Here is a 24,718-nt window from a genome sequence, read left to right on the forward strand (position 1 = left end):
GACGTGGAGGGAATTTAAGCTGGCTGTAAAACTAGGAAGAACCCCATTAACGGTAATAAATTATTGGCGGGAAGCTGACTTCAGGTGTGAAGTGTGAACAATCCGGGGGACTTTCGGGAGCCGCCAGCCCCTCTTAAACGCTTCGGATCGCTTCACAAAGCCAAAGCCGACCTTCGGTTGCTTCGAGCGCCTCCTTCCTCCCTCAATGAAATCCCCGCCATTCACTCGGTTCTAACACCTTGTCTCTATAATAGCTCCGCCTAACCCCTCTAGGTTCACTGCTTCTTTGGTTCAAGCTTCCAAATTTTAAGAAGTTTTGGGATTTGGGTGAAGTTTCTGCTCTCAAAATCTCAATTTCTTCTGGACTTTAAAAACTTCAGTGTTTTAGCCTTCTAGGTGTCCGGATTTACTTGAATACTGTAGTTTGAGGGTTGTGTTCTGTTTCTCTTCATTGGTTGGCAAGAGTTTCCATTTTCACAATAATTTTTTTCCCTCCTTTCAAACACTTATACGTTTGAGTAGCATCAGTCAACTAACTGGGGAGCTTTAGCATACTAATTAGAAACTCGTGTTTTTTGAGAAGAATGATTTTGTTGTCCAAGGGTTGCATCCTGTGGAACTTCTGCTTGGTTTTAGAAAAACTTCGCGTTGAGAAAAGCTTCTATTTTTGGATATTCCAAATTTTCAATAGGTACAATATTGTCACATGAATGCGAATTTCATGATCTTAGCGTAGGTTTCTTCTGTTTTCTGTTTTTTTTTTAAAAAAAAAAAATCCCAGATGTGCATTCTTCTGGAGAGCTAGCTTCTTCTTCTTCTTCTCTTTGGGGAAGATTTGGATTCTTTTCGGGTGTCAAAATGAGTCCTATGTCTCTGCCTCCCGGTTTCCGTTTCCATCCCACAGATGATGAGTTGGTGGGATATTACTTGAAGAGAAAAGTGGAGGGGCTTAAGATTGAGCTTGAGGTTATTCCGGTGATCGATTTATATAAGTTTGAGCCGTGGGAGTTGCCAGGTAATATGACTCATTCTGTGTTTGCTAAAATGCCATAGATTATCAGATGATTCGCTTCAGAATTGGAACATGTTACAATGATCTGTGAATTTCTATGTGTATTTGTAGGCATATTTTTTTTTTAATTGTAAGCTATAAATTCACTGTAAAAGTATAAATGGAACTTCATTTTTATTACCATAAACCCACAACAAGAATCTCATTGCGCTACTTGAAGTCAAATTGTGGATGAACAACTTGTGCAACATTGACTCACAGCCATAGTTGATATTACATCACATTAATTGGAAGGAACTAGAATTTAGCAAATTAGGCTAAAAAATAAACATTTCTTGACAAAGTCAACTTTTGGTTAAGTTGCTGATGTTTTGGAATATTGAGTTTCGTGTGATCCTTATGATACTGATAATAGTACCTAAGTTATCTGGGTGCTTAAATTAGAAAATCAAACCACAAGCTTCAATAAGGTGTTTAAAGGTCATGTCAAGCCACAAGAAATTAAGAAGAAAAGAAGGTTCTGTTTATTCTTTTTTTTTCATTCCTTTTTTTAAGTGATAACATTATTTCTTGAAAAAAAAGAGAAAGATATGTGCTTCACCAACCATGTGGTATTATGCATGCATTTTTATCTGGTGATGGAATCAGTACCTTAATCAGAACTTAAGTGAATTTGAGTAAATCATATGGCACATTTGCTATGAGAAATAGAGGAACAATCATTTTTTCGAACATCTAAGCTTTTTCTCGAGAAGTCGGTTGTAAAAAGAACTTCTTTTCTTCCTTCAAAAGTTATGTCAGTGTAGGAATGTTGCAGTTTATATGCTCTCCTTATGTTAGAAAGTAATGTTCTCAGCAGACTCTCACATCAACATCATCAAAGTGGAATCTTTCTGCAGGGGAATGAAAAAATAACTAGAAAGTGCTTACGTAGATAGGCTTTGCATATCACTCCCTGAAAATGGTTTCAAACTGATTTAGGTTTTTGAATACTTCTCGAGCTTGTTTAAGTCTAAATCAGAAAATAATGATTCCAGTTATTCAATGATGCATTTCAGACAAATCATTCCTTCCAAAGAGAGACATGGAGTGGTTTTTCTTTTGCCCGCGAGATCGTAAATACCCAAATGGTTCACGCACGAACAGAGCTACAGAATCAGGCTATTGGAAAGCCACTGGTAGAGACAGAAAAGTTGTCTGCGAGTCTTCGGTGCATGGACTCAGGAAAACCCTTGTTTTCTATCGTGGAAGGGCTCCTGGTGGAGAAAGAACTGATTGGGTGATGCACGAATATCGTCTTTGTGAAGATCTTTCTCAGGGATCTCCAAATTTTGTGGTATATACAAGTACATGCATTTTTATAGATTTATGATCCTAATACATTATTCATCTCTGAAACTACCATGCATGCTTAATCATGCCATTTTTTTTAATTTTTAAACTATCTGCTCTAGGGAGCTTTTGCTCTGTGCCACATAGTGAAAAGATATGATCATGGGCAGAAGATAGGTGATCTTCAAGGAGAATCCAGAGCTAAAAGGGGTCGCTTTTCTTCCATGATTGACTTCAGCCAAAAAAGGTGCTTCAACGAGGTCGGGAGTACCTCAGAAGAAAATCAGTCCATAGTAACAGATATGTTGACAAGAAGCAATGGCTCGACTAGAATCAACTCTCCAGAAAATGGGAGTGGAACTGGGCTGCATCAAATTATGATTGATTCTGATCAGAGAGACTTCTGGGATTCACATGTTTCAGATGCCTTGAAGGTATATGGAGGACTAAAGAGCGAAAGTAATTAGTGTTCATCATAACTGAAGCCACATAGTAAATGTAGTTACATAATTTGATTAGCTGCTTGCACAGCAGTGGATATCTGGATGTTATTGGCAAACAACTTGGAAGTGGATGGTGCTTCGCATTTGTCCTTTGACATTATCTGTGAATTTTTGCAGGTTTCTTCACCAAAGGAAGGCATATCTGAATCAATGACTGCAAATATGTTCCCTAATTCAATAGAAATATGCACACCACGTAATCTTTCTCTCATCTCATCCTATGCAAACTTCAGAGAGGAAGCGTATGTGACTGATGAGCTTGATGGTCATGGATGCTCTTCATCTTTTGCAAGTCCTGCTTTCTGCATGGACATGTACAGCAATGTGGAAGACGCCACGTTGCAGAGCCTTGAGTGGGATACAGCAGAACTTATGAATGCATCATTCAGCGGTACTAACTTTGGATTACCCTGTTCAACTTAATTATTGTTGCTTCATCCTTTTCCACAAGTGACTGTGCTAAGGGATATTTAATCATATTTTGCCCCATGGATGCAGGAATTGAAACCTGGAATCCAGCATTATCCATCCCCTTCAATTCATAGGCAAGAAAGCGAAGGAGAGGAAACCAACCTGTGGTTGCAGGAAGACAGTATGGTCATTGTGAAATGAAAATTTTCTCTAAATGGACGCTAATAGACTCCAACCAGTCTTAGTACAGAAGAGGCTGTTAAAAAGATAGAGTAATAGATAATTATGTGATATAGTTGACTGTATGTTGCAAGATCTCTGAGGCAATGCCTTTTAGTATTTGCTCTCAGATATATGATATATCATAACAGTTCCTGCCTAAATGTATCAAGAATCTGATCTCCAGAACAACCTCTTTTAATGTCTGTGCCTGGAGACCTATAAATTAAAGTTTGAGTATCTACAAGATTAGGCCACCACTACCTTGATGGGGTAATTATTGGTTTTCAATCTTAGGTAAAAGAGATATGTTATATGTACCATAAGGTTTGCTTGTAACTTCTATTATTAACAACAATAAGTACTTCTCAGGTGCACTGAGTACCACCATGAGCTCTCTTCTGCAAGACATGTAAAGTGAACTATGTACTCTTGCTTGCCATTTGTACTCATTATTTTGAGAATAAAGATGTATTGTAATGTGAATGTGAGGATTTATGCGGCCGTGTGTTTAGCCCCACGTCGATTATGCATTAGGAAGATTTGGGTTACTTATACAGGGCCAAAAACTCAAATAGCATCTTCTGTCTAATCTTTTAGATGAGGTTCTAGATTGTTACAATAGTATCAAAATAGACTCGGCTCATGGTCTATGTGGACTAGAAAACTCTTCGACATGGACTGTTTGGGGCTGAAAACAGTCCATGCTGAAGAGTATTTATAATTGGATTTAATTAGATTTGGACTTTTAGCCTGGCAAGGATATCAACAAACAAATAGAAAGTACGTGAAAACTTATGTGGGCATGTGTTTAGTCTCACGTAAATTATGTATTGAGAAGATCTTAGTTACTTATATAGAAATAAGGAATCGAAATAATACCTTCTGCTAACTTTTTTTAAGTGGTAATAGTAAAAGCTTTCCATTATTCTTGGAGATAAATTTTGAGTCTTTTGGAATTTGTTATTGTTAATTCCTTGATGGCCAGCCTTTTCTCTATGTGTTGAAGAACCTTTAAACAAGAGTCCTATGTATTGGTACTATAATAGTAAAATTAATAATTTGAAGTGCTAATCATTTAGGCTCCTCTATCTTAAATAATTTTAATGAATGAACTGATCATATGTTGAGGTAATATAAAAATAATAAAAAAAAAACGTAATACCAAGATTGCTTCCATTTTTAAACATTGCCAAAATAATGTCTGATATTACAGAAATCATGACTTAGAAGCTTATGGTTCTAATCTTCCATAAACAAGCTAATGCAGCAAAAGAACACAAGAAGTCCCTTCTTGAAACCTTACATAAAGATTGAGGGCGCGGGGAACAAGAGAAAGAATGTATACCATTCGGCAGCTGCTTCCTCGGAATCGAAAACCCCCACCACCGCCCCGAAGAATCCATGAAAAGAAGCAATTAGCTCTCATGAAGCACGAGGCATTTTACTCTGAAGAGGTTCCAACCAAAGTCTTGCTTTTTCTTATACAGCACTAATATATTCCCTCGGAGGGTCTAATCAGAGAGAATTTATAACACGACCACGGGACAGCACCCAATCCAGTAAACAATTGACTTAAGAAATTAACGATAGTAAACACTAGATTGAGTCGATGTACGGTAAATACTTTATGTACCGGAGCGTAAGCCCTTGTAAGGAGTAGGAGTTCTTTTTACTTTCATTCAGCAAAAATAAATAAAGTGCAAATGCTAGAAACGGGGTTAACAGAGAGTACATGATGAAGTTCCAAAATATTTTCAGGAGTTTGGAAGTTTTTATATCCAAGTGTTCTTCGGATTACCATGCTAATGGTAGACCAAAGCTGAGTGCACCTCCTCCATCTCTCTCCAGTTCAGAGGCTCCATGTCCATATGGGCTGCACTTGCACCATATGGCGGTGCACCATAGGAACAAATCGAGATGAGATGTATTGGGTGGCAATTCGACACTACTGTACGATACATAGAGACCAAAAAAATTGAGACGTTTAATTGGTGTGGTGCACCACCACATAATGGTACATATGGTGCAGTGTATAATTTCTTCTATCCTGCATCATATAGTGGTACACTGTAAAAACGAATCGAGACAAGATGTATGGTATGGTAACCTAAGACGAGCGCATGATACTAGAAGCTCATAAGGATCAAAAATGTGATTGGCATGGTGCACAGCCACGTGGTGCACCAAGTTGGGGCCTCCACGTCCACATGGGTCGCACGTGTTTCGCTCTCCCATATCGTAAGACTAGGGTGCTTTCTCGGGGAACAACCGTTGGAGTCGGTCGCCTTTTTTTGAATTTTAGTTCTCGTCCTCCTCGCACAAATGGCAACGGCTTCTTCTTTCGCGAGGCGGTTGGGCGCCGCCGTGCGGGAGGTGAGCTTAAAGAAAGGGGCCGGAGGTTGGTACGGCCCTCACATGGCCGCCGCCGAGCGGGCCGTCCTCGAGCGGATCCCGCTTGTTGATCTCGTCGTCGAAGTCCGCGACGCCAGGGTAACTCCTACGTTCCTTCTCTGCCTTCCATTTTCTAACCACAAAATGTTCGCTGAAATTCCTGAATGAGCCGTGGCTGTTCTTTAAATATATTTCCCCCTTTATTCAGTGAGTTTGATTCCGTTTGGTTTAAGGGTACAGGATTTAGTCGAAAAGCAATTACTGTGTGCTAAAAGCTGGGCTCTTGCTGCCACGAGAACTTTTCTGGGATTAGATTTTGGCGAGAAATTGGTATACTGATAGAGTTCTCATCCACCAGCTGTTTGGTGATTTTTTTGCGATCTACGGCCCGTCTTTCAAATTTTATCCCCCTTTCTTTCATTTCATTATGGTTGCTCGTTGGTTAGGGTTACAAGATGCCAACGGTGATTGGAGTTTGCTGAAAGATGAGGATTTTCTGCCAAGTTTTGAGCACTAGTGATGAAGGGTGGGGATAAGATTAGTGTCTTGGGGGCCTAGGGCTTTGGTATTCTTGCTGAAGGGATAGTATTATGTTTTTCCTGTTGGCTTGCTGTCTTTGATATGGTTACTTATTTTATTTTATTTCCTTATAAAGCGAATTCGAAAAGTATGTTTGGGTTTTAGGATTCATCAAGATGGTTTTGTTCTAGTTTGGGTTCCTTATGTTGGTGGCAACTAGGGTTCTGTAAGGGGAAAATATTTGTTAGGTGAATTGAGGAGATTATATGCAGATTAGGGTTGGATGAGTGAACATGAGGTTATAAGTTTTGTATAAAGAGATCCAGAGAGGAAATGAAACAGATCAGGAGGGAAAAGTAGTGGTAAAGCTATTTATATAAAGGACCAAAAATTTAGATATTTCAATTCTCATTTTCACTTCTAAATTTGGTTTAACTTTTTTTATCCATGTGTGCAGATACCCTTTACATCAGCTTTTGAGTCTCTGAGACAAAGAGTCTGTTCTCATAAGCATATGATTTTGCTTAACAAGGTGGATCTTGCAAATCGCTCACTGACAGAAGTATGCTCTTTTTTTTCTTTTTGTTTCTGATTAACATCTTTTTGATTTTATCAGTAATGTACCATTCATATTACCATGTTATTGCCCCTCTTTTTTGGTGCAGCTTTCCTTGTCTTGATATAATTTCGGTATGGATTAGATTAGTTGTTAGTGGTAGAATTGTTTCCAATGATGTTAATAAAAAACTTTTTCCTTAAGGGTGGTGCCTGTTCTTGTTTTCATTTTTTGATTCTTAAACATGGACACATACTTTGTAGAAATGGATGAAGCACTTTGAAAACCAGAATCGTCTTTGCTATGGAGTCAATGCCCACAACAAGGACAACATCAAGGAGGTAATATGGTTCTTTTATACAATTTCAACAATTAATGGAGTAATGATGAAGGTTATAGATGAAAAAAATGTCAATATTCATGTCTTTGGTGCTAATATGGCTTCGTTCCATATACATGCGTATGGCCATTACATGAAAATACTTGCAGTAGTTTTGCCTCTCTGCTGAAAAAAGGTATCACAGAGGCTGAAAAATCTAATCAGTGATTTTTGCTTGATATGCACATTTCATTCAGCTTCTGAGCATTGTACGAGCCAAGATCAAGGAATTAAAGGTTGGTGAGAGTACGTACACTGCAACAGTTATGTTGGCTGGGATTCCAAATGTCGGCAAATCGGCCATCACCAATTCCATGCATCAAATTGGTAGAATAAGTGCTGCAGGTATCCACCTTGAACTTTGTTAGATCGAGGTAACAATGTTTACTAAGTTCAACCCACTTTTTGTTATATATTTGATGGGTATCTCATTCTGTGGCTTTTAATTTCAAGAAAAGGGAAAATTGAAGCATGCTGTAGTGAGCCCACAACCTGGGGAGACAAAAGATATTAGCAGTTACAAGGTAATGACTTCTGTTGGTCCGATTTGTTTTTGTTATCATATATCTTACATTAAACATCACTTGTGCACATCAATTATTGAAGTACATGAAGATACAAATATAAAGCAATGTTTTAGATTCCTTTTATCAAAATGTTAAGCGCTATTTAATTTTTTGTTATTACATATATTAAGTTCTGTTTTTATATTTTTGAGATTTTCTGTTTCTAATCTAATGCCTAGAGAAACTCTGACATCAGAGGTTAGCTCAAAAAAAATTGGAACTAGCACCAAGTACTGCTGATGATTCATTGTACTTCGTTGGTGGGCTTTGGCCCTCTTTTTTACTTAAAAAAGAAACTACTTGTTTTTGGCAAAGAGTAAATTCTTGAAACCCGTATTTCCCAGACATTACAGTTTGTTCCTTATGAAAAAGAAACATATTATCTATCCTATCAAGATTTTATATTTTTCTTCACTGGCATTTAGCTTGGTGTTTTGACAACCTAGTCAAAAGCTCATAGGTAATATAGAAAGTAAAGATCAATAACTTAGTTTTATTTGTTGGGTTAAAATGATATATCCTTTTTGTTAAGGTTATAAACAAAGTTATATTTTGTTGGACATACATGCCAAATATTTTAATCTGGGTTTTAAGGTACCATGAAACACATTATATCACCAATCTCATGGAAGATTATCCATATAGACATTTCAGTGTTGCCACCACCAAGGAATGAAGCATTAATCTGATAAATCCTAATGTTGTTAATGGTTCCTAAGTAGCTAAGTTTGAGATTATGTGGAGTTTTCCTTTTGAAAGTTACATCTTCAAGCACCCTTGACAGTGGACCATAAGCATCCAGATCTAGCCAAGTTGTAGGAGACGCTAAAACTAGTGTTTTCTTTCAATAATCCTTCTATAACTTCAAACAACAGCCTGGTTGATTTGAAGCTAATGCTTTTGACCTTGAGAAGTAATTATGAATATCCAGAATTGATGGAGTTCTTCACCCAATGGTCATTGGTATTGTAGTAAGTATATTTGTGCTATCTTTCACATCTTTATTTCACACTGGTGGTATGCAGCAGAGAAACTACCAATTTGCAATTTGTTTACGAAGCCTGCACTGAATATACCATTAAAGTTTAATTTCTTATGGACTCAAAAAACCCAAACCCCTGCCTTTTGGATCTAAATGATGAAGTTCATACCTTAGGAAATGTTTCTTCCAAAAGATTTTTACACAAGGCTTGTTGACAATGTTTTATTTAGAGGTTCTAATCAAAATAATTGATCACTTTGTCACCTGATGATATGTTAAATAGAGATTAGATCTCCTTGACAATTCAAACAAGAGTAGAGCTGGGGTGCACCCGTTTTGTGTACATGAAAAAGTTCTACTGCCACGTGGCATGAGAAAATTAGGGTAACTTGTGGAAGGTGGTGTTTTAAACAATGGGTTGTTGAACAGTGAATTGCCAACCTAGCATTACATGGGACCAAGGAACTTTTTGTTGCACTAATGGTGCCTCCGGAGATTTTTCTTTTAAAACAATCAGCTTTTAATTTTTTGTGCGATATGCAAACTAAATTACTTGGTTTTCCACCCCAAACTTTCAAAACATGGGCACTATCTAACCTAAACTACACTTAGGTTCCTAACTCAACTGAAATAAATTCTGAGGATTATTTCTTTTAATACTACTTTTAGCACAAACTACATCACTTAGGTTCCTAGCTTTGTCGAAATAAACTTAATGGATATTTTTTTTGATATTTCTGTAATGAGTCTAATGACCATTTATCGAATAAAGATGAATATGATGAAGTCATAATATTTGATTCCAATCCCCCCACCACTACTTAGACAAAAATCCTAGTTCCTTCCCCTGCACTGCAGGGCAAGGTAGGGTGTGGCCATTGCTGTGCAGCAGGTGAGGTGGTGGGTTTTCAGGTGCTAGGGATAGGAGCAGGAATGAGATAGCTGAAGAGAGAAAAGAGTACGAGAGAGGAGGGGACGGGTGGTTTAATGTGGGGGTACAGGCCCATTAATACTAGTCAATCAAAATGATTAGGGTTGCATTATAATTTATAGTGGTGTAAGGTGGGGGTACAGGCCCATAATTACAAGTCTATCGGAAAGATTAGGGTTGTGTTATTATGTATAATGACCAAAAATAAATTATGTTATATGATCTTGTATTATATTAAATGTTTAGTGTTTGGGTATAGCTGACAGGATCTCATACTAATCTCATATCTTATTTGAGCCTGAAAATTCAAGCCTAGCTGTCCCAAAGTCTGACTTTCTTATAACCCCAAGCATAGCCTGATAAGGCCTCTGTTGTGGTCTATTATCAGCCCTATTTATCTTGTACTCTTATCCATCCAATTGTTACTTTACTGTAGCCACTTCTTCAAGGTAAGATAATATATAAGCAAACTTCATGGTTGCATCAAAATTCATGCATCATTTAACAACAAACATGCCCTGTCAGCATAGGTTCCTGTAAATAGCTTGCATAAGCATCAGATCAATTGTAGGTTCACTGTGCACCAAAATGAAAAGGCAGATCATGCTAAATTATTTTGGCAGTTATTGATGTAAATGGAGGGTGAGCCTCAGTGCTACGGTAAAATTGCTCTATTGTGACTTTAGTGTTACAGGTTTAAAACACACGAAAGCCTCTCCAATCCCTGCAGTGGCGGGACCTCGTGCACTTGACTGCTCTTTCTTTTGTTGTTGTAATTGCATAAAGGAAAAAATACAGGAAAAATAAGTATTTTAAAGTTAAACTGCTTTGCTCTTCATTCTGTGGAATGTTTAACATTTTTCTCTGCTCTTTCAAATATATCATGTTTCAGATTGCCAGCCATCCCAACATATATATATTGGACACTCCAGGTGTTCTATCCCCTAAAATTGCTGATGATGACTCAGCTTCCAAACTAGCTTTGACAGGTAACAAGCTGCCTATACATTTGTATGGCTTGCCATGTTTTATTTGACTGATGCATATTTGTCCCTTTCATATACCCGGCAGGAACTGTTAAGGACTCGTTGGTAGAAGAATGCAAGCTTGCTCGATATTTCCTTGCTGTCCTTAACTCGTCAGAGGAATACAAACATTGGGAAAACCTTAAAGATGCAGTAGATGACACATTATCTTTAAATAGTAGAGAAAAACTCATGGCAGGCTGTCATACTGACCAGAAAAGGAGAAGACAATATTCTTCAGATCACACACAGGTGAGAGGATTCAACAACATACTCTGACAACATCTTTGGAAGACAAAAAATAGAGAGATTAATTAGCGCAGATTATCACAACAAATTCTTAGTGAATGCTGATGGCTGTTGCCATCTTTTACCTCAATAAAAGAATGTCACAATAACTTAATATTTATTGGGTTTCTTATGTTTCATGACCAAGTTGGTATCTACTTTTGTTTCATAAAATAGAATAAGAATCAAAAAGTGAGTAGATTCCATTAAATTCAAAAAATAGCCATATAAAATAAATACATATGTTGTATTATGAGATGATGTTGCCATGTTTTTCCCCATACATGGATAAGTTACAGTTGCTTAAAGCCCTGTGCAGGACTTCATTGTAAAGGATGTTCGTGTGACCCTGTTCAAGACTATATCATCATTTAGTGACTACTTGGAAAAAGAAAATGAAATGGAAAGGCTGATTGAATCTCAGTTTATGGCCTTACAAGAAGCTTTCAGAGTGTCTCTAGAATCAAGGGAGGATAGATATAAAGCAATTGCTGCAAAGCTACTCAACCTATACCGGACTGGAAGACTTGGCCGATACACCTTGGATCTTGTTCCAAGCAATATGCAGGAATTTATTTAGTAAAAACATACCCGCATGCTTCAGAGAAAAGGTGGTATTGTATTAGATTGAGCTAGCAGGATAGGCATCTAACTTTCAAGGGCAAGAGTTGCTGGGTCAAGACTGGACATGCAGGCTTATTTTAGAGGTCCTCGCAATCATGAAATAAGCCAGAGAAGTAAGATGTGACTCAGTTCATGTCTTATAATCATCGCTTTTATGTTACATCTATTTTCAAATTTACCTATTATATAATTGCTTAACTTTAAATACAGTAGAATATGTATGTAGGCTATCATACTGTGTATATTTAAGTATCTTTCTGGTATCTTCATGACATTTTTGCATAGACGAAAATTTTTCATATCGATGGGCCATATACACTCACATTATTCAGATAACATAGTACTAGAGCCTTCTCCAAGCTAGTTGGAGAGCTTCAAAGAGCATCTGTGTGAAATTAGCTAAATAACTGCTCTTACTTGAGAGAAGGGCCACCCATGGCCTGGGTCCTATGCCACACTTGTATCCCTAGTGAGGGACCAACATGACTAATAAGCAATATGACACACAGTGGGCCTGGTTCCTTTACCATCTATCACAGACTCACAGCCTAAAAAGCTTAAGGTATTGGGTGGAGGACCGGCACCAAGCTTCTAAGCCCATGTGAGACCATAACATTAGGCTTATGCAGTTTGCTGGCCAACCTACTTAGGGCCTATCTCCTAGTGTCTTCTAAATGTTGGCTACCTAGTGGGTGACCAAGTGACCAAGATAGAAAAAGTTTCTACTTTTTTTCTGGGATGGTTTGGATATTAGACTTGGTGGTATGGGACACATGATGTGTCAGGTGGGCACCTTATAAACCATCTACATCATCTGGTGCCCAAATAAAGTTAAAACTTTTCTAGTCTAACTGGCTCATAATGATTCATAGAGTTGTTCACAACGAGGTCTGGTTCAAAAATCTAGCAATAAAATTATATCTACCTTCATCTGCAAGCCAATTGTTGGATTTCATGACTTGGTAGTCTGCAGTTTCAAGCCTAACTCTTACAAGAGTCTTGCTGGTAGAACTAGGGGTGAAAGTAGATTAGATAGTATCTGTCCGAATCTGTTTTCATATCTAAATATGTATGGATGTGCATACAAATTTGAGCATTGGACTAATATTTGTATCTGTAGCCATATCCATAAAAAAAATGAATATGGATACAGATAGACAATTATCCAGTCCATATCCAGATATTCGGTTTTGCTTGTAATCCTATTTAGTCTTACATAATACTCATGAACTTTTATGGGAAATGAGTGACCATATTAACATGGTATTTGCTTAGCTTACCTTGCACTTAGTGATATCTTTGATTTAGCGGTCATAAAGTTTAACTATCTGACTTATATCTGTATTTTCAATATCCGATTCGTGCCTTTGCTAATATATGAATTGTATCTATTTTATCATATGAATTGTATCTATTCAAATGAGGATGGAGATTTTGTTGGCTGGCTCTAATGAGAGAAATTTTCACGTGTGCTTTTTGTCCAAAAAGTGTAACCAGTTAGCTTCTATGTGATAAGAAATGGTAATAGACTCTTTTGTTTAACTAAACATGTCTAGGCAGATTTCAAAACAAATTCCCAAACTGTGTAGCAATGGTACTAAAATGGATGCCACTGTTTACTGGAATGGAAAATTTGGCATCTCATTTAGGTGGGTGGAAGCTTAATTTCGTGAATGTTATCACTGGAATATAGATATCTGAAGAAATATTAACAATTATTGAATTGACTAAGACCATCAGAGAAGTTTTGCAATCAAGTCAGCTAATGACTAAATTAAATGATTAATATTTAAGAAGAAACTAACATCTGATTATTACACTATTAATATCCTTGCATTTTTTGTAAATCAAAAGAAGTGCAGTCAGCACTTTCTGTAGCTGAGCAACAACATAACCCAATCTGACTGATGTAATTAATTGTGGACGAGGTGACATAGACTGAAAAATACAATAGGCGACAATATAACCATAACGAAAACAATGCTGATATTCTCATTCTCTGCTGTGCAGGACATCACATGGCTCAGAAAATCTCAGGCATCCTGGTTAGGGATCTTTTGTTTGCAGCTCATCTGAATTATAATATCTTCTTTTCCAGCATAAGACAATAACTACAATGCAATGGAGACTAGGCTTCCTATCACTCTGCTGATTGGGACACCACATGGATCTGACGATCTCTATTACTCTCATTACACTTATCTTCGCAGCTCACCTCCATTGCAATGCCATCTTGCCCAGAGAACTCCTTGAAATTTGCAGCCCTTCCCAATTCTTCCACCTCCTCAATAACGAGCTCCAGCCTTGCTACCATCTCCACTAGCAATGAAGCAAATGCTGCAAATGGGAGTGCGTCGGAGAACTCAAGGCTAGTGATCGCTAGCTTACTCAACGTTGGCCTCAAGACCTTCCTCTCAGCTGATTCTGCTGACTTATCTGCTACCCTTTTGCTCCGCCTTTCCAATATTGATGAGATATCGGTCTTGACTGATGGTAAGACAACCTCGGACAATGCATGCTTATCATGTCTCCAGTCCACTAGCATGTTGGTGTTGCTAGGGGCGTTGTTGGAGCCTAGGAACAGGCGTGGTTGGGACTTAATGACAGAATTAAGGTCTTGCAAAGCCTTATGAAGATGTTCGGAGAGCACATCAGAAGAGCAACGTCTGCGGTTCCTTATGCTGCTAGCAAGTTCTGCAAGAACCTTGGACACTTCACCAGCTACTCGTATGCATGGGTCGCGAAATAGAGCTCTTACTGATCGTGGAGTCTACAACGCACGGGTAACCATGTGATTAGTAAGTCTCTGATGTGTGGTTCTTTCCAGAGCTATAACTGGGAAAGATGTGGCCTGAAAAAATGTCAAATTATGAGGATGTTGTTAATTGAGAAAATAAAACACCGAAGTAGATGTACCTGAATTTCAGATTCCAAACATCCATGAAGAGCTACAGCTGTATACCCAAAATGTCTAAGAACAGCACCAAGCTTCACATATTGTCGCCATGGGTACCGGTAGCAGTGTCTTGAGTGCCTCCTAGGCTCCCAGCTTGCAAATGTTGCCTGACCAGTGCTCATCATCGTCACCAACAATCTCATACAATTGATCCCTCAGAAACTTAAAAACTTCATACAATTTTGAAGATTTGTCTAAAGAATCATGGAATGCATTCAAATACTCTATTAACTTACAAGGGTCTCATCAATAGATTTGGAGTCCAAGACTGCTCTGTAGCCCTTGAATATTGGATCCTTGAACGAGTTTTCCTCCATAATTTTATTGTCCTTGTCTTCATCTTGGAAATACTCATTCACGCAAGCTGCAAGTCTTAACTGGTAAATTTTGGTTGAATATTTGTAATACCAAGGCACCTTGGACTTAAAGTAGATAGATGGATGTTATTTAAATTGATGAGATGTATACCTTCAATAGATCTTGCTAACCCTTCAATCTTGTACACTGTAGAGTGGTGGAGATCTTCACCAGACCAATTTGGCAAAATCAAGAGACTCATGAGAAGGCAGAGGCCGCAGCCGATGGCAATGGTGTAGAGACGGTCACGGGCTAGGTATAATACATTTCGTTTACGGAAACTTGATACCGTAATCAGATTGAAGGTTAGTAGGAAAATTACTACTCCATAGTCATAGTTCTTCTTTATGTATGGGATAAATCTCAAGTATGTCGCTAGAAATCCTATCAAAGTAAAAGAGATACTGTTCTGTAAGAATACTGAAAACCTATATTACACCAGGTGAGAAAAAAAAGAAGAAAAGCGTTTCCCAATTTTTTTCGAAAAAGTAAAGCGGCAGCAGTAAGTTAAAGATATTCTAATTCTCTGTCGTGAAATCTAGTTATTGTACACTAACTCAAAAAAATAAATTAAATTAAAATAAAATAAAATGCCACCTACCTATTAAACAGACTGATATTCCTATAAAAGCTGCACGAAAAATTGTGCCTGTTTTTTCTGCCATAAATTCAATCAAGAATGCCAGTGATCCAGCACACAATGTCCCAACTCCTCTATTCAAACCCTTGCACAGTGTTGCACCTAACATAAGCAACAGAAAAAAAAAAAGAAGCCCTTGAAGTTTCAACAATGAAAGAAGTAAACAAATATTTATTGCTCGTAAATCAAAAGATCACAAACTCACCAGCAGTAAATTCGAGCACCACAACAACAGTTATGACAGCCCAGATTGCATTGTCTCCAACACCTTTAAATAATGGCTCCAAGAGATATAAGAAGGAAACCAATGTTAAAGCTACCCCTACCTTTAGAGCATGAACAAGACGTCTAGGATCTTCTCTTCCCAGCTTCAATGCACTTTGCCACGAGGAAATAGATAGCATTGTGAATTTCTTCATAAAACCCACTATAAGGATCATATGCTTGTGGCCCTTGCTCTTGCAAGAAATCTGATTTCTTGCCATTGGAGTTCTGGAAACTGAAGGTGCTAATAGCCCAAACCAAGCATTGTTAGTGCAAGATCGTGAGTTCCATATATAGAACTTCCAAGACACGACACTAGCTCTTGAACATAGGCAGCTCCTCTTGTAGAAGTTGAGGATTCTAATGGAGGCTGGTGGATACTTTCGCTGTCGGTAGAAGCTTTTTCTGACAGCGATCCCGGAGTCGTGGGGCTTCTCAAATATGAGAGGTTACAAACTCACATTCACATGCATCCTGCTGAATGTAATGAGAACCGACATCAACATGCATATCCCACTTGTGGGAGTTAATTAAAGTTTTTTCAGAGAAAATCAGAATTCAACTCGTTCTAATATGATTTCGCTATGTCGAAAGGATATGCACTAAAAGGTTCTGGTAAGATGAATGGAACAACAAAAAGAAGCTTTATATTGATAAAGTTATTATCATCCATCAAAACGTTTTAGGCAAATAATAAGATGTCATAAGAAATTATGATAAGTTAATTCATGTTATGGAAATTATGTCTGAATTCGAGGGTGCTAAAATTTACGTTCTGTTCCATAAATTATGGGGACGATTTATGAGTATGTACTTAAGAAAGACGAAAATTCTATAACTTGGTGATTTTGTAATGATCTTTAGCGGCATATCGGGTCATTTTGTGGCTGGTTGGACTTAGCTTTTTAAGAGTTCGATCCTCTTAAAGCTCCACTTACGTATGAGGCTTCCCTGGGCTCAGCTGGAGCCAAATGTCTGCAAACTAGAGGAGAAGAACTTCCTTCAGCTTTAATGTATTTGGCCAGCTAAATTTGGCAATGACTCCATGAGCGATCGCTGTGACTGCTGTGACTCCTGAGATTGAGGATTTACAAGCCTTTCTAGCCTCAACTCTCGACAACTTGCATCTTTTTCTTTTGACTTCGCCACCGAGGCAAAGCTTCACATGTAGGAAAAAGTGGTAGGCGATCCCTCGCCTTCACCCGTGCTGGTCTCCAATGGCCTGGGTAGTTGGTTGAATCGTTCTGAGGCTTAGGGTTTGGCCACATAGCCTCGCTCTAGGTTTTCAAAAATTCATGACATTGGTTACATTGCTAGCTTTTTTTATAAAAAAAAAAAATTACCGATTTTCAGTTCCAAGACCTTTTTTTTTTGTTGTTGCTAATCCTACTGTTTGTAATGATTAGAAATCTTTACAAGTTGGAACACAAGCACATCTAGGCTGCTTGTCCATCGTTTCGTTATAAACGCATTAGATTAGTCATCCCCACTGTAATAATTTAAAAACCTAAGTTTCTCATCTGTGAGTTTCATTAGAGACTAATTATATTTTTTAACAAATATATACTTCTCTTCTTCCTCTTTAATCTTACATACATGCATGTGCCCACATGCATGCACGTACACACGCACACAGATATATAGATAGATAGATAGACGTATATTCTTCTTATTTCTGAAAAATTGCACACATATTTTCTAAAACAGATGTCTGCAAAATAAATTCTTGTTTTAAAACCTTGGCATCAAGGTAGATCAAAAGGATGCTTATGCGCTTTTAAAAATCAGAAACGATGCCTCTTTCCTTTGATTTGTTTGAAAAATTCTTAGACCCTTTCATATTCTTGGTTGGGCCAGAGTATGTCTGCTGGATTGAAACTAAGGACATCAACATGAAGGTTTTCTTTTGTGCAGTTCAACTTGGTGGCTCGCTTCACAAATGGATAGTAGCCACCAAGTTGAACTACACAAAAAGAAAACCTTCATGTTGATGTCCTTAGTTTCAACTACTGTTAATCTGCTTCCGCTGTTGAGGATTTCGTCCGTGCGCATGGCTGGGAGCATGGGCTTGTTTCTGGGCATTGGGGATATCAACGTGACTGCTGACGTGACTTGGTTAGACCCATACAAAGATGATTCGCAGGTGACGTTATGGGCCATTAGCTTAATTAATATCCATGCCTCGTCCATCTAATTATTGGATTGGTTATCCGTTGAACGAGTGGGTTCGGCTACTCCCACTAGTTCAAACACTTCCTTTTCACCGATATTATATTATTATGGGAGGGACTGCAATCAATTGTTCGTCTGATTGAGTGAAATGAACCGAAGTAGAAGTTGGGCCAACATTTGTTGAAAGAAGATGCTTGCAAGAAATGTAAGCTAATGATAGCTTGCCAGCTTTTGACCACATCCAGATAAGAGAGAGAGAGAGAGAGAGGTGCAGCTCCTTGACATCTTAAATTTTGTACAAGAGTCGAGAGAATCTCACAGATTGGGCAATACATGAAAAATAGGCATCGCGTACAACATCTTCTATGGATGAGTCGATTAGTTCCAAGAATAGCATCTGATTTAATAACGAGAAAAACTAGGATAAGGATAGTTATTCCTTTTGCAAATTGCGATTGCGTGTCTGGCTGATGATAATTCGTTTCAAATTTTTTGCTTTAAATATCAAGTCATCAATAGTACTCTAGTGATATTGTGTCATTATGATATTAGTTTTTTTTTTTTTGATATAGTAGATGATTCATGCAATTCTAGCATGAATACTCTAGACAATTCTTCAAAATGATTTGCCACAAATGAAGCCACCCAATCTACAGCTCTATTAGCTTCATACTTGATCCTAAAAGCAATGTCTTCGCCTGACATGCCCCAAATATTTCAGAGCAGGGGATAGCAACCATCCATGTTACTGGTGCATCTCTAGATCCAATCGATTACTATAGCTGAGTCAGCTTCGAGCATGATTGCTTTGGCTGGCAGGACACGCCGAGTATAATACGAACCAGCTTAAACTATCTTCAGCTCTATCCTAAAAATAAAAATATCGAAAATTAGGCACTTACTGTAGCGTTAGCTTTGAAGCACAATTGGCCAAAAGCGGTAGACGTGAGAAGCCCCGCTGAGCTTCGGAAGGGCCTCTGTAAGGTTTTTTTGGGTAACAAAAGATCTTTGGAAGGTCATAAATTTTAGCAAATATCTCATGTGAGCTGTCCCTTTTGTCCGTTTTTGAGCTATGGGGGCCAACCTTTTTTTTTTATTTGGTTGGCTTTCATTGTCGGAGACAATTTGGCTTGTCATTTTTTGCGACCATGCAAGACAAATGAATATGGTATAATAAAATGGCATGGATACATGGGCAAATCCCTGAATTCTCCTCCCATCCCTCCTCTCATCTGAATAAATGGCATCAAGAGATGAGCTAAACTACAAGGGTATCAATAAAATGTGACCATGATGCTATACTAAGGTATCAATCAATTTTCCATCTAACAAAAAAAAAATGTTACTTGATTATTTGGATATTAAAGTTGATCTAGTATGATTTAAGAAAAGGATAGAGATGAATTCTTTAGGAACTAAAGATGCATAAAACCACACGCTACTGATATCCATGGATAAATGAGCAGTATTCCCCAAAACCATGCCCCCATGAGTTGGAAGCCTTTGAACCAGGGGCTCGGGCTGTAGCTTTTTTAATGATTAATCTGGAAGCATTCCGAACCATCCGGGTGCACGGACCTCGAAGTGATCATTGCGCGATCTAACGGTAGATTCGTCGATATGAGGTGAATCCTTCTTTCTCGCGAAAGATACTACTCCTGTCCTTTACCCACATCCTTCGTCCCCTCCATTGCCGGTACCTCGCTTTTACTCTCTCTCTCTCTATAGCAAGAAGTAGCCATGGGAAATCTACCCAACCCAATCCCCCCAGCCGTTGTGGAGGCCGTGGAGGAGATCGTGAGGGTGTACAAATCGCTGCCTCCGAGGCCTTCCGTAGAAGAGGTGGAGGCGGCCATGGCCGTGATCGAGAGCTCAACCTCCGAGGAGGAGCTCAGAATCGAGGAGGTGGACAGGATGGAGAAGTCCTCAGACGTCCCCGAAGAGCTCTTCTTTGTGTTGCAGGAGGTGAAGAAGAGCCTGGTCCGGCTTCAGAGCCATGAGCAGAGGAGGGAGGCCCTGCATGTGGCGGAGCTCGACAAGAGGTTCCAGGTGTTCGACGAGCTCATCCAGAGGACCTTCAAGCTGGTCTCCTGTGACGAGAGTGATGCTGGCGATGAGGAGGAGGGAAAAGGGACCGGTTTTGCTGTAGTGGTTCCTAAGATTGATAAGGTTTTGGTCAAGACGGACAAGGACGAGAAGATGGGGGAGTTGGATGCTCCCAAAGGATTGGTTAATGTTTCCAGTGTTTCCCCTTGGAAATCTGAGATCCCATCTTCAGGTCAGATTATAATTCCTTTCAATTCTTCTTTCTGCATGGAAAGTTTGTTATTTTTCTCTCGAGTCATGTTCTTCATCTTTATGAAAGATTGTTCCTCCCTTTCAATACAAAAAAGAAAAAAGGTAAGATTGTTGGTTGTTAAAATTTTGGTTTAGAAAGGGATTTCGGAGGATCTCAACTTCGATTAAGGCATGGAGATAAAAACCCTGGTGCAATTTAGAAGGTTTTCTGTTGGGTTTTTATCTGTGATTTCCTCTTTACTTATCAAATTATGGCAGCCGATCCTCTACAGAAGGTTTCATTGATTATTTCTTCGTTTCTTATACGTGTTGCAACAAATGTTATGGAATCATTGGGTAGGATGGTGGATTGGGTGTTGGACCGAATGGCATGTCCTGTTTACAACAATTCTTCTGTATTCCCTTGGGCTGGCTGTGTGTGCGCTTTAACTCATTATTTCATTGCCCAGTAGGCTGAGCATCTTAAAGATTGGATAGAATAGTAGCCTTGCTGATGCATTAGAACACAGAAAAAAGAGATTTTTCTTTGCATAGATTAGCTTTCATGTTGTACTACCTAATTAAACATTTCTTTCCTCAATTAGTTTTCCCATTTTGTCAAAATCCATTTTTAAGAAGAAAGTGAAGGTCATGTAATGTGGGCGTGTCACCTCTCATATTTAGTCCCACATCAGCCATGCATTGGGTAGATCTTGGGTACTTATACAGGGCCAAAGAATCTAAATTACACTTTTCGGCGAGCTTTTTGGGTGAGATCCTGTATTATTACAATACATATATAGTTTGCAGTCTATTTTTTGCAGGGTAGGTGTCTACTGTTAGCGATTGCTGACATTTTATAAAAATAGTTAATGGAGTGTTCTTTCTCTTGTTATTCACATTTGGCTTCGAAGAGAGGTTGAGGCAGGTTTTAATGAAAACAAACATTATTTTATTCTGTTATTCATGTAATTCTGGCATATTATATTGGAATTTGGATATCTCTGTAGCGTTCTTACGGTAGTCTTCTTCATGAATGCTAGCAGGTGGTGATGCAGATAAATTAAGTCTTATCCAAGTGGCAAGCTTGATTGAGGCTAAAGCGAAAGAAGGAACTGAAGTACTCCACCTTCGGGGTAAGTTAATGGACCAAATTGAGTGGCTTCCACTGTCACTTGGGAAGTTAAAGGGCATCACTGATCTGGATTTATCTGAGAACCAAATCATGGCACTCCCATCAACAATTGGTAGTCTAAGGTTTTTAACGAAGCTTGACATCCATTCAAACCAGCTGATTAATCTACCTGAATCATTTGGAGAACTATCCAGTTTAGTTGATCTTGACCTGCATGCAAACCAGTTGAAATCTCTGCCTGCTTTATTTGGTAACCTTACAAGTCTAGCCAACTTAGACTTGAGTTCCAATCAGTTGTCTGTACTGCCTGAGACGTTTGGGAATCTAACAAAATTGAGAAGATTGAATGTTGAAACAAATGAGCTGGAAGAGCTTCCTTACACTATTGGATCATGTACTTCTCTAGTTGAGCTCAGGTTAGATTTCAATCGACTAAAAGCACTTCCCGAAGCGACTGGGAAGCTGGAATGCTTAGAAGTTCTGACATTGCACTATAACAGAGTCAAAGGGTTGCCTACTACAATGGCTTCACTTTGCAGGTTGAAAGAACTTGATGCTAGCTTCAATGAGCTTGAATCAATCCCTGAGAGCTTGTGCTTTGTCACTAGTCTTGTGAAGTTGGATGTAGGAGGAAATTTTGCAGACTTGAGAACATTGCCAAGATGCATTGGAAATCTTGAGATGTTGAAAAAACTGGACATAAGCAACAACCAGATAAGAATATTGCCTGAATCCTTTCGATTTCTGTCAAAGCTAAGAGTGTTCCATGCAGATGAGACTCCATTGGAAGTACCACCAAGACAAGTGGTCAAGTTGGGAGCTCAGGTTCGTGAAAATTGATCTCCATAATTTTGTTACAGATCAATGCTTTAGTAGCTGTGATAGTCCTTTTTTTTCCTGACATATCTATTTGTTCAACAGGCGGTTGTTAAGTACGTGGCTGATTTAGTTGCATCAAAGGACCCCAGTTTTCACCTAACTGAGAGGAAGGGCTTTTGGTTTTGGCTTTGCACGGTGTGCTCTCCTCGCAGCAAGAAACACAACGAAGATAGAGACTTCACAATAGCTTGAAATCCTTCATTCCATATAAAATTTGTGCAGCATGCTTCCACAAGGTTCCTTTAATCGTTGTTTGTTTTGATGATCATCTCTAATCATTCGGTGTGACTTAAACAATTCCATGTTTTGATCTTTGTAATTAAGTAACAGTTAATCATTGTAATGCCATATTTCCTTTACGCAATCTTCTCGCACAAGCTTCTTTATATACTGTTGAGTGGGATGTAATTTTGCAGCTGATTTACTCTTTTTACAGTCAAGATTGCCTATATGTTATTTTGTCACTTTTGTGTATTTTGTGCTTCTGCTTGTGTTGGTAGCTAATGAGTACTTTCATGATGAGGTATGCTCTTCAATTTTCAAGAAAAATTATATCTCACGCTGCATGCACCAGTGTGGCCATGCACGCCACCAGTTGCCGAGGCACATTCTTGTAGACCAATCACCGAGATGAGTGCATGATGAATGGAACCCACACTAATACATCTCGGTGATTTCGAAGTTTCTAGGGACTTCACCTGATGAAGCTTCTAGCCAAATATGGTTTGGCGGCCTACCCTCAACTCGGTATGAGCACAGATGGTGATGCTTTGGCTTTCAGTTGGGTATCACTGTAATTCATTTGGCCAGGTCAGCTGGAGCAGGCTTCTTCCATGAATCAAGATAAGGTCTTTCTTCTGCAACATTTGGTAGGCTGTAGGTTCCACAGAGACAAAGGAAACAGATTGAGCTGACTGCTCGGCAAATGCGGGCAACCAGCTGGATGAACCTTCTTTGCGTGGCAAAGTCTTTGAGTCTGGATAGCTGGTACCTTTACCCTCTCATATATGCTATAGAATTTGGAAGATACTCGAGTAGCATAAAAAAAATTTTACGCAAAAAAAAAGTTGCATGACCGGAGCCTGAAGGGTAACTCTCTTGTTGGATCGCCTACAGCTGACATGCTACGAAAAGCCAGTGAAATGGCCAATTAAAGAATTACAGAAGAGATGGGTAACATTGCTGTGAGAGATTGGAGTTACCCTAGCACTGTTCATGAGATACAGTTCACTGGTTAAGAATCAAGCCAAGAGGGGCGGATGTAGAGAACGCTTTATTTCTATTGGACCACGGAGCATGGCTCAAGAGTCAATATGTAAAGCCAGAATAACCCGAATGAAGGCTTACAACAAGTTCATTTTTAATGTACATAATAGTTTTGTCTAGCTTCTGCTCTCCATACGTTAGTACCAGTGGTTCCAAAATTTCCAATAACTAGATGGCAATGTTCCAGCTAAGAATAACTTCACTCAACTTTGTACCACTGCATCCTCGTTCTCTTTGGGAAGTAGCAGCCAAGACTTTGTCTATATATTTAATTGCTGAGAAAATGAGAGAAGGAAAAACAGAGATTTTCCCGTCCATGATGCATGACAATTATAACACACACACATATGGATGAACCATCATTATTATTCTCATAGCAAAAGTTACAATGCATTTGGCAGGATCAATTTGTTATTATAAATCATTGCTTAAAAAAATTGGTAGCTTACTAGGATTGGCCACTGATACTTCCATCTGAAACAGAGTTGAAATCCTGTCGGTTATACAGCACTATTCAAGTTAAAGGCCACTCTGATCATAATGTGAGCAAAAGACATCTTTCCCTATGAAAAAACAAGGCCAAGAAGCACCAGTTAATAAAATGACCTGGTACTCTGGATGGTGAATCGAATTATTAGCAATTCCGACCTTCTCAGCTAGCATAAAGTCGATGCTTAAAACAAAATATTTCAGCAAGATGCGTGTTGTATACTGTTGCCTGAATAGAACTCCAAGATGCGCCACCCACTGGTAGGCATAATGGATACATGTTCGTCATGGTCACATTATACAAGCCAGCCAGAGCAATACATTCTCAAGTGCTCACGCTACAAATATAATTAAGCATCAACAGTTCTGCAGCCTGATTATTTGAATTGCAATAAGCGATACAATACTGATTCCTTATCTAGCTACCCCTGTATGTAGTGAAGAAGGGTGAATACAACAAAGGGACATGAAAATGCTCTGAACTTTGGTTCTCCCTGACCTCAAATACTATGCTAACATAAATTAACAAAACCAGAGAGTAC

General features: G+C 38.7%; 4 protein-coding genes across 9 annotated transcripts; 3 read left to right on the plus strand and 1 right to left on the minus strand.

Annotated features, from left to right (window-relative positions):
* The first annotated feature begins 62 nt into the window (after positions 1 to 62).
* Positions 63 to 3,981, plus strand: LOC103704683 (NAC domain-containing protein 82). Its single transcript, XM_008788075.6, has 5 exons — positions 63 to 1,015; positions 2,071 to 2,348; positions 2,467 to 2,778; positions 2,965 to 3,238; positions 3,346 to 3,981. Exons 1-5 carry the CDS (start codon positions 859 to 861, stop codon positions 3,390 to 3,392), a joined length of 1,068 nt encoding a protein of 355 aa, XP_008786297.4. The 5' UTR covers positions 63 to 858; the 3' UTR covers positions 3,393 to 3,981.
* A 1,449-nt stretch (positions 3,982 to 5,430) lies between these two features.
* LOC103704684 (P-loop containing nucleoside triphosphate hydrolases superfamily protein) lies at positions 5,431 to 15,542 on the plus strand. 4 transcript variants are annotated; one of them, XM_008788077.5, is made up of 10 exons: positions 5,431 to 5,970; positions 6,848 to 6,952; positions 7,210 to 7,287; positions 7,523 to 7,670; positions 7,779 to 7,849; positions 10,697 to 10,793; positions 10,876 to 11,081; positions 11,437 to 11,854; positions 13,752 to 15,077; positions 15,208 to 15,542. In XM_008788077.5, the coding sequence occupies exons 1-8, from the start codon at positions 5,803 to 5,805 to the stop codon at positions 11,695 to 11,697; spliced, it is 1,134 nt and encodes a 377-aa protein (XP_008786299.1). In that variant the 5' UTR covers positions 5,431 to 5,802; the 3' UTR covers positions 11,698 to 11,854; positions 13,752 to 15,077; positions 15,208 to 15,542. The 4 variants fall into 4 exon arrangements, with proteins under 4 accessions (XP_008786299.1, XP_026659493.1, XP_038982456.1 ...); XM_089923607.1 differs by lacking the exon at positions 5,431 to 5,970 and adding an exon at positions 6,102 to 6,752; XM_026803692.3 differs by lacking the exon at positions 11,437 to 11,854.
* LOC103704740 (aluminum-activated malate transporter 12-like) lies at positions 13,559 to 16,268 on the minus strand. Its single transcript, XM_008788154.4, has 6 exons — positions 15,900 to 16,268; positions 15,656 to 15,796; positions 15,166 to 15,438; positions 14,934 to 15,061; positions 14,658 to 14,804; positions 13,559 to 14,511 (listed from the first exon to the last, which is right to left on the minus strand). The coding sequence occupies exons 1-6, from the start codon at positions 16,177 to 16,179 to the stop codon at positions 13,882 to 13,884; spliced, it is 1,599 nt and encodes a 532-aa protein (XP_008786376.1). The 5' UTR covers positions 16,180 to 16,268; the 3' UTR covers positions 13,559 to 13,881.
* Positions 16,269 to 19,395: 3,127 nt separating this feature from the next.
* Positions 19,396 to 22,885, plus strand: LOC103704685 (plant intracellular Ras-group-related LRR protein 5-like). 3 transcript variants are annotated; one of them, XM_008788079.5, is made up of 4 exons: positions 19,396 to 19,755; positions 19,859 to 20,408; positions 21,454 to 22,367; positions 22,464 to 22,885. In XM_008788079.5, the coding sequence occupies exons 2-4, from the start codon at positions 19,871 to 19,873 to the stop codon at positions 22,611 to 22,613; spliced, it is 1,602 nt and encodes a 533-aa protein (XP_008786301.3). In that variant the 5' UTR covers positions 19,396 to 19,755; positions 19,859 to 19,870; the 3' UTR covers positions 22,614 to 22,885. The 3 variants fall into 3 exon arrangements, with proteins under 3 accessions (XP_008786301.3, XP_088580019.1, XP_088580020.1); XM_088723893.1 differs by having other exon boundaries at positions 19,591 to 19,755; positions 21,451 to 22,367; XM_088723894.2 differs by lacking the exon at positions 19,396 to 19,755 and having other exon boundaries at positions 19,762 to 20,408.
* Positions 22,886 to 24,718: the final 1,833 nt, after the last annotated feature.

The sequence above is a fragment of the Phoenix dactylifera genome, chromosome 6, assembly GCF_051530095.1.
Source record: "Phoenix dactylifera cultivar Ajwa chromosome 6, Ajwa_hap1_PhDact_Kaust_v1.1, whole genome shotgun sequence".
NCBI classification, from domain to species: Eukaryota; Viridiplantae; Streptophyta; class Magnoliopsida; order Arecales; family Arecaceae; genus Phoenix; species Phoenix dactylifera.

What these genes read in the sequence shown, in the direction of transcription:
- LOC103704683 (XM_008788075.6), top strand. Translation starts at nt 859, where the DNA reads ATGAGTCCTATGTCTCTGCCTCCCGGTTTCCGTTTCCATCCCACAGAT. An exon ending in AGGGATCTCCAAATTTTGTG is followed by an intron (nt 2,349 to 2,466) that starts GTATATACAAGT and finishes TATCTGCTCTAG; the next exon opens with GGAGCTTTTGCTCTGTGCCA. An exon ending in TATGAATGCATCATTCAGCG is followed by an intron (nt 3,239 to 3,345) that starts GTACTAACTTTG and finishes CCATGGATGCAG; the next exon opens with GAATTGAAACCTGGAATCCA.
- LOC103704684 (XM_008788077.5), top strand. Translation starts at nt 5,803, where the DNA reads ATGGCAACGGCTTCTTCTTTCGCGAGGCGGTTGGGCGCCGCCGTGCGG. An exon ending in TCGAAGTCCGCGACGCCAGG is followed by an intron (nt 5,971 to 6,847) that starts GTAACTCCTACG and finishes CCATGTGTGCAG; the next exon opens with ATACCCTTTACATCAGCTTT. An exon ending in ATTCTTCAGATCACACACAG is followed by an intron (nt 11,082 to 11,436) that starts GTGAGAGGATTC and finishes AGCCCTGTGCAG; the next exon opens with GACTTCATTGTAAAGGATGT.
- LOC103704740 (XM_008788154.4), bottom strand. Translation starts at nt 16,179, where the DNA reads ATGGCAAGAAATCAGATTTCTTGCAAGAGCAAGGGCCACAAGCATATG. An exon ending in GGTGCTCGAATTTACTGCTG is followed by an intron (nt 15,797 to 15,899) that starts GTGAGTTTGTGA and finishes TGCTTATGTTAG; the next exon opens with GTGCAACACTGTGCAAGGGT. An exon ending in AATATCAGTCTGTTTAATAG is followed by an intron (nt 15,439 to 15,655) that starts GTAGGTGGCATT and finishes TTACTTTGATAG; the next exon opens with GATTTCTAGCGACATACTTG.
- LOC103704685 (XM_088723893.1), top strand. Translation starts at nt 19,871, where the DNA reads ATGGGAAATCTACCCAACCCAATCCCCCCAGCCGTTGTGGAGGCCGTG. An exon ending in ATCTGAGATCCCATCTTCAG is followed by an intron (nt 20,409 to 21,450) that starts GTCAGATTATAA and finishes CATGAATGCTAG; the next exon opens with CAGGTGGTGATGCAGATAAA. An exon ending in TGGTCAAGTTGGGAGCTCAG is followed by an intron (nt 22,368 to 22,463) that starts GTTCGTGAAAAT and finishes TTTGTTCAACAG; the next exon opens with GCGGTTGTTAAGTACGTGGC.